Source organism: Salvelinus fontinalis, chromosome 34 (genome assembly GCF_029448725.1).
Source record: "Salvelinus fontinalis isolate EN_2023a chromosome 34, ASM2944872v1, whole genome shotgun sequence".
NCBI classification, from domain to species: Eukaryota; Metazoa; Chordata; class Actinopteri; order Salmoniformes; family Salmonidae; genus Salvelinus; species Salvelinus fontinalis.
Window position 1 is genome coordinate 13,801,283 of NC_074698.1, and position 14,411 is coordinate 13,815,693.

Sequence of the window (14,411 nt, forward strand, 5' to 3'; positions counted from 1 at the left end):
TCACAGAAGTGTGATTGACTTGGAGTTACATTGTGTTGTTTAAGTGTTTCCTTTAATTTTTTGAGCAGTGTATATATGAAACATAACATTGTATGTGTAATAGAAAAGTTGGTTGAACTAGAGCAGAAAAATCTTATTGTGTCACGTGACACTTGGTGGATATATATGGTACTGCAAATAGGGCTTGGGTCTCTTGAATCCCAACTCTTCCGAAACCCGGACTTCATAAGATTCTAAAATAGACTGAAAATCAATCAGAAAATGAACTTGCAGACTCAAAAAAAAATATGAAAAAACACATTTCTGCATGCTCAAATTACATTCAGTGAGGTAAGATGAAATAGCACTTGTCCGTTTGGTGCATATAGAGTTCTGTCCAAGCAGTAGACTTATAGCCATTTACATCACTGATTTCCTACTTTTTATTACAGTCTTGTTTTTTTGTGATGCTGGTGCCTTAGGGTTCTTCAGAGGCTTGGCTTTGGGCTTGGTTGGCATGGGTTTAGCCTTTCCTGGCTTGGCTTTTGCCATGGTCACCTTGAGGAGAGTGGGTTTGGGTTTTATAGATTTTGTGTCCTTGAATCCTTTGAAGGTCTTGCCAGGAGAAGCACTCTCCCCTGGACAGCTCTTAAAGACATGGACATCCCTTACACTTTGGCCCCGGAACTCAGGAGGGTGACCACAGGTGGCTGTCATCTTCAGACTCACATTCTCCATCCACCTGAGCAGAGAGAGGGGACGCAAAGTAGTTAGAGCCTGACGGTTAGCAGAGTTAAATCATTTGTGTGTACCTCTCCCTGACCCAGGCTGTAATACCTACATGTTTCAAGCAGACAACTATAGTCAACTATGCCCAAGAACGCCAAGGTAAGCTGTCTAAATTACCATCGCCTGTAGCACTCTTGCTTTGAAAAGCTGGTCATGTTTCACATCAACACCATCCTCCCAGACACCCTGGACCAACTCTAATTTGCATACTGCCCCAACAGATCCACAGATGACGCAATCTCTATTGCACTCCACACTTCCGTCTCCCACCTGGACAAAAGGAACACCTATGTGAGAATGCTGTTGATTGACTACAGCTCAGCGTTCAACACCATAGTGCCCTCCAAGCTCATAACTAAGCTCAGGACCCTGAGACTGAACACCTCCCTCTGCAACTGGATACCTGATGGGTTGACCCCAGGTGGTGAGGATAGGCAACAACACATCCGACACACTGACCCTCAACACAGGGGCTCCTCAGGGGTGAGTGCTTAGTCTCCTCCTGTACTCCCTGTTCACCCATGACTGCGTGGCTGCGCACGACTCCAACACCATCATCAAGTTTGCTGACGACACAACGGTGGTTGGCCTGATCACCAACAACGATGAGACAGCCTATAAGGAGGAGGTCAGAGACCTGGCAGTGTGGTGCCAGGACAACAACCTCTCCCTCAATGTGAGCAAGACAAAGGAGCTGGTCGTGAACTACAAGAAAGGGAGGGACGAGCACACACCCATCCACGTTGACCGGGGTGTAGTGGAGTGGGTTGAGAGCGTCAAGTTCCTCGGTGTCCGCATCACTAAGGAATTAACATGGTCCACTCACACCAACACAGTTGTGACGAAGGGACGACCATGCCTCTTCCCCCTCAGGAGGATGAAAAGATTCAGCATTGGTCCTCAGATCCTCAAAACGTTCTAAAGCTGCACCATTGAGAGCATCTTGACTGGCTGCATCATCGCTTACTAATGCAACTGCTTGGAATCCGACTGCAAGGCACCACATTTTATTTTTATCAGACATTTTAAAATGTAGATGTTCCAAAGGCATGCATGGAGGCCTGGAGGTGCTAAACGTGTTTATGTTAATTAACGGTAAATTACAGTGGGAGCGACAGTCTTTTGCTTGACAATAACCGGCTGACAACCCAAGCCATAAGACTGCTAAACAAGACTGCTAAATAGCTAATCAAATCGCTACCCGGATTACCTGCATTTACCCTTTTTTGCACCAACTCTCTTGAACTGACTCTATGGACACACATTGTACTCTACCTACACACTCACATATAGTTACACTGACATCGCAACACGCACATAACACGCGCACACATGCATACTGACGGCACACACACTCACTCTCATATTTGGACCCCAGGAAGATTAGCTAGCGTTACAGAGTTAGCTAATGGGGATCCCAATAAAAAAATTAAAATACCACATACGCTGCTGCTGCTACCCCTACCTATATGTACATAGCTACCTCAATTACCGCGTACCACTGCACATCGACCAGATACTGGTTCTCCCTGTATATAGCCATGTTACTTTTACTCGTCATTATTATTCGTTAGTCACTGTGTATTTATTCTTCCTATATTTTTTTTAACTTAACTCTGCATTGTTGGAGAAGGACGCGTAAGTAAGGATTTCACTGTTAATCTACACCTGTTGTTTACAAAGCGGGTGACAAATAAATTGTTGATTTAATTTATGTGCATGCATGTGCATGACTCCCTTGCACAGCAGCATCCACAAACTGGTCATTCACAAAGCAGTGGACTACTGACCTGCGGAGTGGCAGCAGGGTGCAATCACATAGCAGGGGGTTGTGGGCCAGGTTGATGACCTCCAGCCCAGTGAATGGGCTCAGGTCAGGCAGCTCCTCCAGCTGGTTCCCCCCCAGAGACAGAGTGGTCAGCCCAGAGCCCAGCCCCGCCAGGGAGTCTCTGGACATCTATAGAGGGAATAGAAGCAACCACTCAGAAAGTGAATTCTTCATAGAAATGAATGGCCAGTTTTTCATTGATAACTTGAAATGGTATTGACCCCAATTCTGCAGATAGAGATAATTTATCAAAGCAAACCTGGCAAAATACATCTCTTTATCTCTCTTACCTTCTCCAGACCCATGTCATCCATATACAGCTGCTTCAGGTTCTTGGACACAGGAAGGAACGCCTTTGGTCCGACCCAGCGAATGGAATTTCCAGAGAGGTAGAGCTCGGTCAAACTGGAGACCTTGGACAGCCCGTCGGTAGGCACCTCAGCAAGCTGATTGGACCCCAGGTGAAGAGTATCTAGGTGGGCGGAGTTGAGAGCGCCGGGGGCTATAGTGGCGATGGTGTTATTGGTCAGGTAGAGTCCTCTCAGCTTGGGGACTGAGGAGAGCTGGCCTGTCCGCTCCAGCTTACCGATAGTGTTCCGCTCCAGGTGGAGCACAAGCAGGCTGGGCAGGGGGGCCAGGGCAGCTCCAGGGAACATGGCCAGCTGGTTCCCTTCCAGGTGGAGGTAGGTGAGTTCAGGGGCCCCAGTGAAAGTCTCTGAGCCCAGGGAGGTGAGGTCATTGTCAGACAGGTAGAGGTACACCAGTCCCTTCATGCCCCGGAAGGCACTGCCTTCGATCTCACGGACCTTGCAGTGCTCCAGATGCAGAGAGAGCACCTGGTCTGTGCCGGGGAAACTGTTGCTAGGGACGTAATGGAAGTGGTTGCTGCGCAGGTCCAAGAGCTGGGTATTAGAGGGGAAGCCGTAGGGGACTTTGGTGTGACCACGGTTCTCACATGTGGCGTGCTGAGCCTTCACCTAAGCAGGGGACAGAGAGAGGGAGATGGGTTCAGAGGGACATTTCCAAACAAGAATTGGAGAGCAGTTTTTATATGGATGACTTAATAATTATCAGTCCAATTTTTCTTTGAGTATGATGGCAAGTATACTGTCATGGCAGCAAGTTTGAACATTATTTGTGGCACAACATTGCACCATCGCTCAGCACCCCATACACCATCTCAGTATTAACAACAAGAGCAACTCACATCGCAGTCACAGTTATCTGGACACTTGCTCTTCTTCTTAGGCTTGGCTGTGGGCAGTGCACGCTCCCTGCTCTCTTCCTGCTCTTCAAACTCCTCCTTTATCATGTCCTCCCTGCTCCGGCAGCGCAGCTCCATAGGCCCCACTGCCTCCAGAGGCTCGTCAGAGAGGTGAGGGGGACCCGCGCAGACCCCCATCAACTTCACCTTCCCTTTCTTGGCCCACTCCTTCAGGGGCCTCAGATAGCAGTTGCAGTGGATGGGGTTTCCTGTTAGGTTGAGGCGTGCTAGCTCCATGGGGCCAGAGAGGGGCTCCAGGTAGCGCAGCTGGTTGTGGCTGAGGTCCAGGTGGGAGAGGAGGGGGGCCTGGGACATGGCTGTGTCTGAGAGGTCCTGGAGAGACATGTGGTCCAGGTAGAGGTGGGTGAGCTTCGGCATGGAGACAGTATCCTCACCCAGGTAGGTCATGGGGTTGTAGCTCAGGTCCAGGCGGGTGACTTGAGCCAGTCTTAAAGAAAGGAGAGAAAATCGGACAGAGCACAAAAAGGTCAAGTGTCATCAAGCTTAAATACTATTGGACCAGGACACCATTGCACAATAGTGTCAGACAACTGCACAGAAAATGTAAGTTTCCCACCGGGTCATAGTCTGTGTGGGGAAGAACTGCAGCTCATTGTGGTCGAGGCTGAGGCGTGTGAGGGTGAAGAGGCCAGCGAAGGCCTCCATGGCCAGGTTGTTGAGGGAGTTGCGACTGAGACGCAGCCACTTGATGTTGTGCAGGCCCCGGAAGGCCATGTTGGGGATGTACACCAGCTGGTTATGTGTGAGGGACAGCATGTTGAGGAAGCCCAGCTGAGTGAAGGCTCCTGGCTGGATCTCCTCAACACGGTTATGGTCCAACGTCAGCTGCTTTAGGGATGACAGGCCGTCAAAAGACTCCTGTTGGATGGGGAGAGAGGGAGAGTTAGGGAACAGGTATGATGCATGTGACATCAAACGGCTCAGAAAAGTTGGTGGATGGGAGTATGGCCTTTGTGCAAGAAGTGACAGCTGTGTGTACAACATAACTTGCACCTGAAAGGTAACATGTAGGTATCAATGTTACTAGAAGATTCTACATCAATCTGGTCTGGTGCTTCCCTCACCAAAACTGACATTTATTGTTTTACCCATGTCCCCGGTGACTGTGCCACCTCACCTGGTAAAGGATCTCGATGTTGTTGTTGGCCAGGTTGAGGGAGACCAGGTGGCCCAGGGTGCGGAAGGCCCCCTCACGCACCGCCCTGATGTTACACCGCTGCAGGGTGAGGTGCGTGAGGTGCGGGATGTGCAGGAACGCATGGGTCGGCAGCACCTGGATATCGTTTTTACTCAGGTCCAGTTTCACTGTAATCTGAGGGAATGGAAATAGGAATGAAAAATAGAAAAAGTAGGGGAGGTTTAAATATGGAAAAGGAAATGCGTGGGTGGATGAAGAGCAAAATTACATCACTGCATGCATGCCACAAATTAAGGTTTAAACCATATCAAATAACTTGTAAAACATCCATCATTTATCATTTTGATTCATTGGCATCTCACCTCATCTATCGTGGGGGGAACCTGAGTCAGATTCTTGCCGATACAGGCCATGGTGAGTTGGGAGTTGTCGCAGATGCAGAACTTTGGGCACTTTCCCGCTTGAGCTGGTAAAAGTATGACCAAGAGCATCAAAACCGCAACTAGCCACCTAGAGAGGCAATCCGCAAAGGAACACATCTGTGGGGGTTTTGGGAAAAAGACATCAAACACAAACGATTTGACTGTAGACCTAACGTAATGATAGTTATGCATATTACGCACGAACGGCTCTCAAAAGACTAATTCGCACCCAATTTTTTACAGTGTCACAACTTTTAATACATATTGTAAATACAGTGAAAATAGTAGAATAGACTACTTCTTATAGCGACAATGGAACAAAAATATTCAAAGACATGGAGAATCCCGTCACCAACTTGGAAACCTTTACGCACCGATAGGCTTTCCCTCTGGACTCAAAAACCTATTTTCCAATGCCAGGAGGATTGTACGTATTTATTTAACGCATATTTAAAGACTTCAAAGTTTAGTTATTGAATCTAAAAATACGAATCTGGTTGTTATTCAGCAGCATTCCATAACATTTGCTATTTGATAAATATTATAACTTTTTAGAATGTTCCTATTGTACATTTAAGATTATAAACATACCTTTATGGTTAAATTTGTCAAATTTGACATCCAATGCTTTTAGTATGTAGCCTTCCCAGATAGCTTTATAAAGTTTCCTACTCAAGGAAAAGTGTAGGTCTGTATATCAGTTTTCCACTGTGAAGGAGCTGCGCGCAGCCGAAAATATGAGCGCCAAGGGGTTCACGTACATACTAGACTTCTGCATTGCTAGAATGACTGAGCACCTGCAACAGTGAGGGGTCTCACAAACACTGCTTTGATAAATTCTTTCGTCGTGACTCCCGGCCCCTGGGGAACCTAACCTCAAATGAACACCTTGGCAATACATTTTCTGACAGATTAGAGGTCGAAGGTAGCCAACTGTCCCACTGGGCATAGACGTCAATTCAATGTATATTCCAAGTTGGTTAAACAACATTGATTCAATCAGTGTGCGTGTCCTACATAAAAGGAAATTAGAAAATGAATTTAACGCCAAACCTGCCAAGGTTATTCCAACGTATGTGAATTACTCTCTAAATTGACAGCTTTTTTATGTGTAGCTTTTAAAACCAGAGTTCAATTAACAGTAGTCTGCTTCCACAACCTGGTCTCTGAGCATTTCTTATTATTCTGTATGTAAATCAGAGACACTCCATTTGGTATGATATGTTACACTTCGTGTGGTATGTATTAATTTGTGGATGTCATCACCAATTTTGTATGATATGTTGTACAAATTACATTCGTATTATATGATATGAATTTGCAAAACGTACAAGATGTAACAAATTTTCCAAATGTATGATCTGTTACGAATTCTAGCTAGGTGGCTAACATTAGCTAGGCTAGGGTTTAAGTTCAGGAGTTAGGTTAAAGGGTTAAGATCAGGGGAATGGTTAGCTAAAATGGTTAAGGTTAGGGGAAGGGTTATTTTAAAAGCTAATATTCTAAGTAGTTGCTAAGTAGTTACAAAGTAGCTAAATAGTAGTAAGTAGTTGAAGTTGCTAATTAGCTAAAATTGTCCGCAATGATTTTCAAAACCTTTGGGTTGCTAGACGTTCGCGATATACGCCCACCCATCCACCCACACCCAGACCAACCACCCTACTTTCGTTCTTGTAACCATACCAAACGTTAACATATAATACTACGTTTAGTGTTCCTGATTTACATTTACTATGTTACGTCAAGTCTATGAGACCAGGCTGGCTACCAATCTCACATCCGTAAACTACTCACTACCCTAAGGTTACTGGAGTCCAAACTCACTGAATAAAATATATATTTTTAAACACAGCAAGCTAATGGAGAACAAATCAATAAAATGAAAGTGAATGTGTATTTCCCTGTAGTTAAACTATAAATGGCTGTATCCCATGGCACCTAAAAAGTTCTGACAGGCGCTCACAAAGGGCTGTTTTTCTATGCTTGAGAAGAGGCAGCCCACTGTCCCCAATAATGGGTCTGGTGAAAGCATTGCTCTAACCTTCACTAGTTTAAAAAGTGTAGAGCAGCATGCCATTGAATTGGTTAATGCAATTAACAAAGATCAAAGTCTGATGTGGTGTACTCATTTAATATTAGAAATACTGTATGAATCAGTTATGGATATGTAGTATATCTATGACCTTTTCAGCCCATTCAACTGAGTTAATGTGCAACAAACAGTGTATTCATTCAAAAGCACATCCCAGGCCTAATCTCTTTCCCAGATGAAGTGGCAGGTCCCCATACAAGTGGATCAAGTACAACGGTCTGCTGCTTCCTTGAATAGTTGGCTTGCTCTATGCATTTTAGCCCCAATTCTCCCTTATCTGAGAATATTTCCAGTAAAAATGAAGGTCGAACAGGTGTTGTGTACACCTTGCTCAGTATTAGCCACAGGAGCATTATACACTGAACAAAAATATAAACACAACATGTAAAGTGTTGGTCCCATGTTTCATGAGCTGTAATACAATATCCTAGAAATTTTCCATACTCACAAAAAGCATATTTCTCTCATCCCTGTTAGTGGTAATTTTATCCTTTGTCAAGATAATCTAGCCACCTGACAAATGTGGCAGATCAAGAAGCTGATTAAACAGCATGATCACACAATGACAATAAAAGACCACTCTAAAATGTGCAGTTTTGTCACACAGCACAATGCCACAGATTTCTCAAGTTTTGATGGAGCGTGCAATTGGCATGCTGACTGTAGGAATGTCCACCAGAACTGTCGTCAGAGAATTTTATATTAATTTCTCTAACATAAGCCACCTCCAACGTCCTTTCAGAGAATTTGGCAGTATATTCAACTGGCCTCCCAACCGCAGACAACCACGCCAGCCAGTACTTCCACATCCGCCTTCTTCATCTGCGGGATCGTCAGAAAGGGTGGGGGGTGCTGAGGAGTATTTCTGTCCGCAATAAAGCGGACAGAATATATTTCCTTATAAGAACTGTAACTAAGAAAAATCCTTGAAATTGTTGCATGTGGCATTTATATTTTTATTCAGTGTAGGTTTCAACATTTGGGAGGAGAAAGAACCTACACCCAGATCAAAAGTTTCTTCCCACTGTAAAAAGTACATTTGGTTGGACTAGATAGATCCTTAGTCAGGGTAGTGCTTGCTAAATTGTGAAATTGAAATGTTCCCAGGCCATTCACTATACGGAGACACCCAAATAGTGTCTGTTTAATAGCTGCAACAAAGAAATCACATTTATTCAGTTCTTCCCTTTTGATTCAAATCATAATCACATTTCCACAGCAGCCCATATCACACATTTTATATCCGTTTAACCTTATATATATAAATATAAACCATTACTTCCTGGGTAAATATGGAGAGAGAACCTGTGTTTAAGATCACATTTCAGTCTTTTCACTGTGGGTGAGGCACGATACACCATTCATCTCCCAAATGTTTGTGTCTGTAATATTTCAAATCGGTCCATCCATAAAATAATGTACGCCCATAAGATGATGGGCAAGGCTCCAGCTGTGAGTCTTCTGAGTTGGCGAAATAGAGTGCAGTGCAACAGTTAAGTCCTTGTTGTGTGCGCTAAGGGCCCCCTTATGTCTGGGGGTGGGAATTGTTCTGTTCATAAATCCGTGAGTGTGTCTGTACGGCCTGGTGTGACTCAGTTCTCAGGCCTGACCTGCTCCAGCGTGGTCTTGAGGATGTTCCTGGCGCTGCTGCACGACTCCAGGGCCTGGATGCGTCTGAAAATCACAAATATACAGTTACACACCTGCAATGATGGACATTTCCATCTTTCATCTTTACTGTTTTTAACTGCAGCAGCCTGACAACATAGGAACATTGTGCAATTTGGAGCATGTTGGCAATATCCTTAGGAAACTTTGTGCCAATGTGGTGTGTTTATCTGCAGTCGGAGAGGGTACCTGAGAGCTACGCTGCCACCCATCACTCATGCCCTTACCGGGACATGAAGGCCTCCAGTACGGCGATGTGGTCCTGGGGAAAGTAGTCCTGACGCACGACGTACTCCAGGGCCTGAAAATGACCAGGTACCACACGCACCGGCTTCACCTTGTCCTCACTCTGAATGAGAAAGGGGGAGACATGAGGGCTACAATAATACAAGGCAGAAGAAAAACAAGAGTTTTTCTACAAATTCATAGAACGTATGTGCATACCTTGAGGAGTCCCAGCATTACTAACAGTGATGATACAAAGTTGTAACCTTGGAAGGAGGGGCTTGCGAACGCTTTCCTGAGAATTGCATCTGCAGAACAAAGAGGACATATACTTAACATGCGGTCATACAGATGAACGAAAAAAGTTGCATATCCATGGACTCAGTCATCTGGCCCCATGTCTTCAGTAAGTACTCAGAAATAAGATAAGTGGCCCTTACCAATACTGTCTAGGACAGCACTCTTAACATCTTCATCTTCCTCATTGTACACAGAGGAGATTTTCAGGAAAGCCTCCGCTGTCTTACCAGCATCAGCCACATCTACCTGGAAAGAGAAGAACAAGGACAAAAGGTTAAACACGTCACCATCAACCTGTTTCAGCCTACTGACACACACTGTATGTCACCTCAGGTTTCCACTAAGTAGTTTGCTGTGTAAGGTGTTCATGGCAGGGTGTGTTTACCACCTGCTGTTCGAAGAACAGGGCCCTCTTGGTGCCCAGTTTGAGCAGCTTGTCAGGGGATGGGAAGCAGAGGAAGGAGGAGGCATCTGGAGGTCGGGGCACCGACGGAGGGGAGGAAACCTGATTCACGCTGCTGTCTTCTTCCTCCACATCATCATCCTCCTCATAGTCATCCTCTTCCTCCTCTTCATCATCATCCTCATCATCATCATCATCGTCATCATCATCATCCTCCTCCTCCTCCGGCTCCCCTTCATCGTCGCTGCAGGTAGACAAAGATTACACAAGAAGATTATCTCATGGCAGCTTGTGATAAAAGACAGGATGGTTGAGGTCCAGTGTGGGTAAGTCTAAAAGTATAAACTCATTTAATATTTCAATCCAGTACCTGAGTGATCCCAGCAGGTCTCCCATGTTCAGGCCATCCATTACCTCTCTGAGAGCATCACAGCCCTCCTGCCCCAGGCAGTTACCTGACAGTACCAACACACACACACACACAACACAAAGTCACACATGAACTCTACAGATCCTACAAAAACACTACCAGCCGATGCAACATTTTCAATCCAGTCTTCATGTGTTGTAAGTCAAGTGCGTATCCAACATGTACCATTTAGGTCCAGTTTCTCCAGCGTGGCTTTGCCCTCGACTGATTGTGCCACCAGCAGTGCAGCTACTCCTGTGATCTCCCCGAATGACAGATTCAGCTCCTGACAAAGAGGTAAAAAAAAATATGGGTATGAGTCAGGTGCTGCCACATTAATTAACAATCAAGCGCAGTAGATGTTCCTGCAGCCAAGGGTGGGACCAGTGCTACCCTGTACCTTGAGGATGGGAAGCCCCTCAGTGACTGCCTCTGCGATGGCTATAGCCCCCTCGGAACGCACCAGGCAGTCTCCAAAGTTTATCACCTGGACACTGCGCAAATGTTTCAGAGCCTGAAGGGGGCACAAAACACGCAGTGTCAGTCATAGTATGGCAAGTGCATTTGAGCATACATCAATTTCATGAGTTTCATTGTCATACGGCCTTCGTACACAAGGCAAACCCCTACTGTACCTGTGCCATGGCGATAGCTCCTTTCTTGGTGAAGGTGTTGTCGTTGAGGTTGAGGACCCGGAGCTGGGGGTTGTGTTGCATGGCAGTGGCCAGAGCAGTCACTCCAGGGTGGTTGATCCCATTCTGGGGCACGTGCACCTCCTCCAGACTACCCATCAGCTGAGGTCATACAGTAGCATCAGACAAAGATAGCTATATAGACAGTATATGGCTTGTCACTGTCAGTACAGTTTAATCATAGACTCAGTGGCATTATGTTGGAGTGTTCGAGGAGCTTTATCCATGCTGCTGCCAGTACTAATGCTAAAGAGCTCCATGTGAATCCCTGCAGTGTCAAACTGCATATACTCTACAAGTCCAGACTGTCAGAAATTCTGATATGTTCAGCTCAGGAGCCAGTGTCTGTACCTGGAAGGCCTGGGCAAGGGCAGTGGCCCCATCGTTCTCCAGACGGTTTCTGCCTGCGATGAACACCTTCAGCCCGAGGGGGGTGCCCTGTGCACTGGACTGCTTATAGCACTCCGTCAACGCTGCAGCTAAGATCTGAGGAGACCACACATTCAGAGCACAGTGAAACAACTACTTCGGAAAAAGTTAGGATTGTCATGATAGATATTAAATCATGACATCACTTCTCAAATGATAGCACTATTCAACCTTAACACAAGCTATATATTTCATACGAGAAGTTAAATTAGCTTTAGATGTTCTCTTAAATTATACGGAATACATTACAACTAGCAGGGGGCAACTTTATGTTGTTGAGTCTGCTCAATAACACAATGCAGCTCCTATCAAAGTGGAGACATTCTGCCCACCTTGCCTCCACCAATGCCCATGCCGCAGTTGTTGAGCCTCAGTTCCTGCAGTGTGTGACAGGCAGTGCTCTTGAGCAACTTCTCGATGCCCTTCACCCCGTCTGGTCCAAAGGCGTTGTCACTGAGGTCCAGCACGGTCAGTCTGGCACCTGCTGTCATCAGGGCTGCACCCAGGGAGTTCTGAATAGGGGAGATGAAGGCTGAGTTTACAATCCCAGACCATCTTTCATCTATCAAAGGGAGCAAGTATTTTTTATTTTTTATTGTCTCACCAGGGCTGGAGGGATCTCAGAACGCAGTCGCCCAGTAAACATGTCACTCCAGTAACAGTACTGAGGGAGAGAGAGGGTTATATAAAGGGTTAGCTAAAGTATTGTCTAGCTTGCCATATATATATATGACAGATATGAAAGCAAGATAGAACAGAGCAAACAGCGGGTACCTCATCAAAATCAACATATGAGATCATCCATCTCTGTGTGGCAGTCAGTGGAATACCTGTCCTCTGTACCACGAACAATGCAATCAAAACACACCTCATCTCATAATCACTCCGTGACTGGTACCTTAAATTCACTCTTTGTCTCCAGGGCTTTAGCGATGGCCTGTGCTGCCTCCACCCCATAAGTGTTCCCCTCCAGCCTGAGCGCTTGCAAACCCTTGAACTCCTGGATCTCTTTCACCATCTCTTCCACTGGAAAGAAAGAGGGAAATATTGAAGACACAGACCATGATTGTTTGAAGAACAATACATTGAGCTCCCGAGTTTACCAGCGGTCTAAGGCACTGCATCTCAGTGCAAGAGTCACTACAGTCCCTGGTTCGAATCCAGGCTGTATCACATCCGGCTGTGATTGTGCGCCGCCCTATGGGACTCCCAATCGGCCCAGCGTCGTCCGGGTTTGGCTGGGGTAGGCTGTCATTGTAAATAAGATGTTTTTCTTAACTGACTTGCCTAGTTAAATAAAGGTTACATTTTTTGTTTTTAAATACAACAAAAAAACATTTGGCATTGGACACCACCTTGTTCTTGAACAACCTATTGGATGACAATTGGAGGAGCGTAAGCATAATGAGTCAATGGCTGGAATTCTTACCAGATTGTGCATTGTCGAATTTGCGTCCTTGGCCTTTATAACTCAACTCTCCCTCAGTCACCTGAGTTTTGGCCAGAGAGTCGGCCAACTGTGCAACAGAATCCGTCGCCATCAGTATACCTGAGGAACATACTAACTTATTTACAAGAACATGCACTACTTACTTAAACAACACATAATATATTATCAATTACCACCTAATAGAGTACCTGCCAAAGGCCTAGCGTTACCAAACACACATGCAGTTTGAAGTGATGTTATAAACATTATTCATAGTTAGCTAGCTAGTTAACTTTAACTAATATACACAGGGGGTGGAAAGTTGCTGTCTGTAAACGTTGCTAGCTTGCTATCATTGTGCTACCCTCTGGAAGAAGTGGAAAACCTTGCTAACTAATGTTAGCCAAGTAGCAAGATATGTTTAGTGTTGTAACTATCTGGTAACGAGTTATAAACACTTGGCATACACCATCTCATACCAGGATAGTTGAGGTTAACTAGCTAGGTGGAAAAAACTGAACATGGTTGATCATTTCCAATGCTGTGATAAAGCTGGAAATGTTCCACAAGAATACATCCATCAAAGCAAATTACTTAACGTTGTTCTGACTTGGCAAAGTCATAACATGTTAACTAGCTTAGCAAGCTAGCAAGAGCAGGGCATGCCCTGCTACGGCCATCGACCAACTTGATCTGATAAATATGTCACCTCCCCTCACGTGTGACCTTACTAACGTTTCCCTGAAAACATTTGCAAGCGAAAATGTCTCTGAAGTAGTACGAAACGTGTATCAATGCTTACAAAATGCTAATTTTTGTTGTTTCCAGAACAGCGCTGTCTGTCCCACAAGCTGTCTCCCGCTCGGTTCTGACGTTTAAACACTTCGAGGACCATGGCTGACGCGAGACACATGGGACTTGTAGTTCCATGCAGCTTCGTTGGCTCTTCTTCTTCTATTACATCAGGGCGGTCCGCAAACAAACGTTTAAGTTACAGTTATCTAAGCGCCAGACGAGAACGCATCTACATATAGTCACTCTTAGTGATTATGTGCGTCAAGGCATTATTCCACGGGGACTCAGGTGGCAAAAAGAACCATCATTGGGACAGCGCACAGATGATTTCTGTGAGCGCTGGTGTGCCATCCTGAACAAATGCTCTATTGATTTAATGACATTAATTGTTGACCAGTTGAAAAAGGACTTTAGTGAAATGGATAACACGATTAAGGACAAACGCACGGCTCTACAAATAGCTGTTAATGATGATGGCATATTCAATGAACTGATGAAAACTAACCAAGCGCTCCAGGACAAGTTGTC

General features: G+C 45.4%; 2 protein-coding genes across 5 annotated transcripts; both read right to left on the reverse strand.

Moving 5' to 3' along the window:
* Window positions 1–360: 360 nt before the first annotated feature.
* LOC129833191 (chondroadherin-like protein) lies at window positions 361–6,062 on the reverse strand. The gene is made up of 8 exons (XM_055897587.1): window positions 6,033–6,062; window positions 5,382–5,558; window positions 4,999–5,193; window positions 4,438–4,739; window positions 3,804–4,308; window positions 2,887–3,573; window positions 2,559–2,725; window positions 361–721 (listed from the first exon to the last, which is right to left on the reverse strand). Exons 1-8 carry the CDS (start codon window positions 6,060–6,062, stop codon window positions 400–402), a joined length of 2,385 nt encoding a protein of 794 aa, XP_055753562.1. The 3' UTR covers window positions 361–399.
* Window positions 6,063–8,465: 2,403 nt separating this feature from the next.
* On the reverse strand, window positions 8,466–13,997 carry LOC129833192 (ran GTPase-activating protein 1-like). 4 transcript variants are annotated; one of them, XM_055897589.1, is made up of 15 exons: window positions 13,891–13,997; window positions 13,089–13,208; window positions 12,558–12,685; window positions 12,264–12,323; window positions 11,992–12,171; window positions 11,582–11,716; window positions 11,174–11,332; window positions 10,939–11,052; window positions 10,725–10,824; window positions 10,500–10,584; window positions 10,115–10,373; window positions 9,867–9,972; window positions 9,646–9,734; window positions 9,429–9,550; window positions 8,466–9,207 (listed from the first exon to the last, which is right to left on the reverse strand). In XM_055897589.1, the coding sequence occupies exons 2-15, from the start codon at window positions 13,198–13,200 to the stop codon at window positions 9,126–9,128; spliced, it is 1,731 nt and encodes a 576-aa protein (XP_055753564.1). In that variant the 5' UTR covers window positions 13,201–13,208; window positions 13,891–13,997; the 3' UTR covers window positions 8,466–9,125. The 4 variants fall into 4 exon arrangements, with proteins under 4 accessions (XP_055753564.1, XP_055753563.1, XP_055753566.1 ...); XM_055897588.1 differs by having other exon boundaries at window positions 10,112–10,373; XM_055897591.1 differs by having other exon boundaries at window positions 9,120–9,207; window positions 9,391–9,550.
* Window positions 13,998–14,411: the final 414 nt, after the last annotated feature.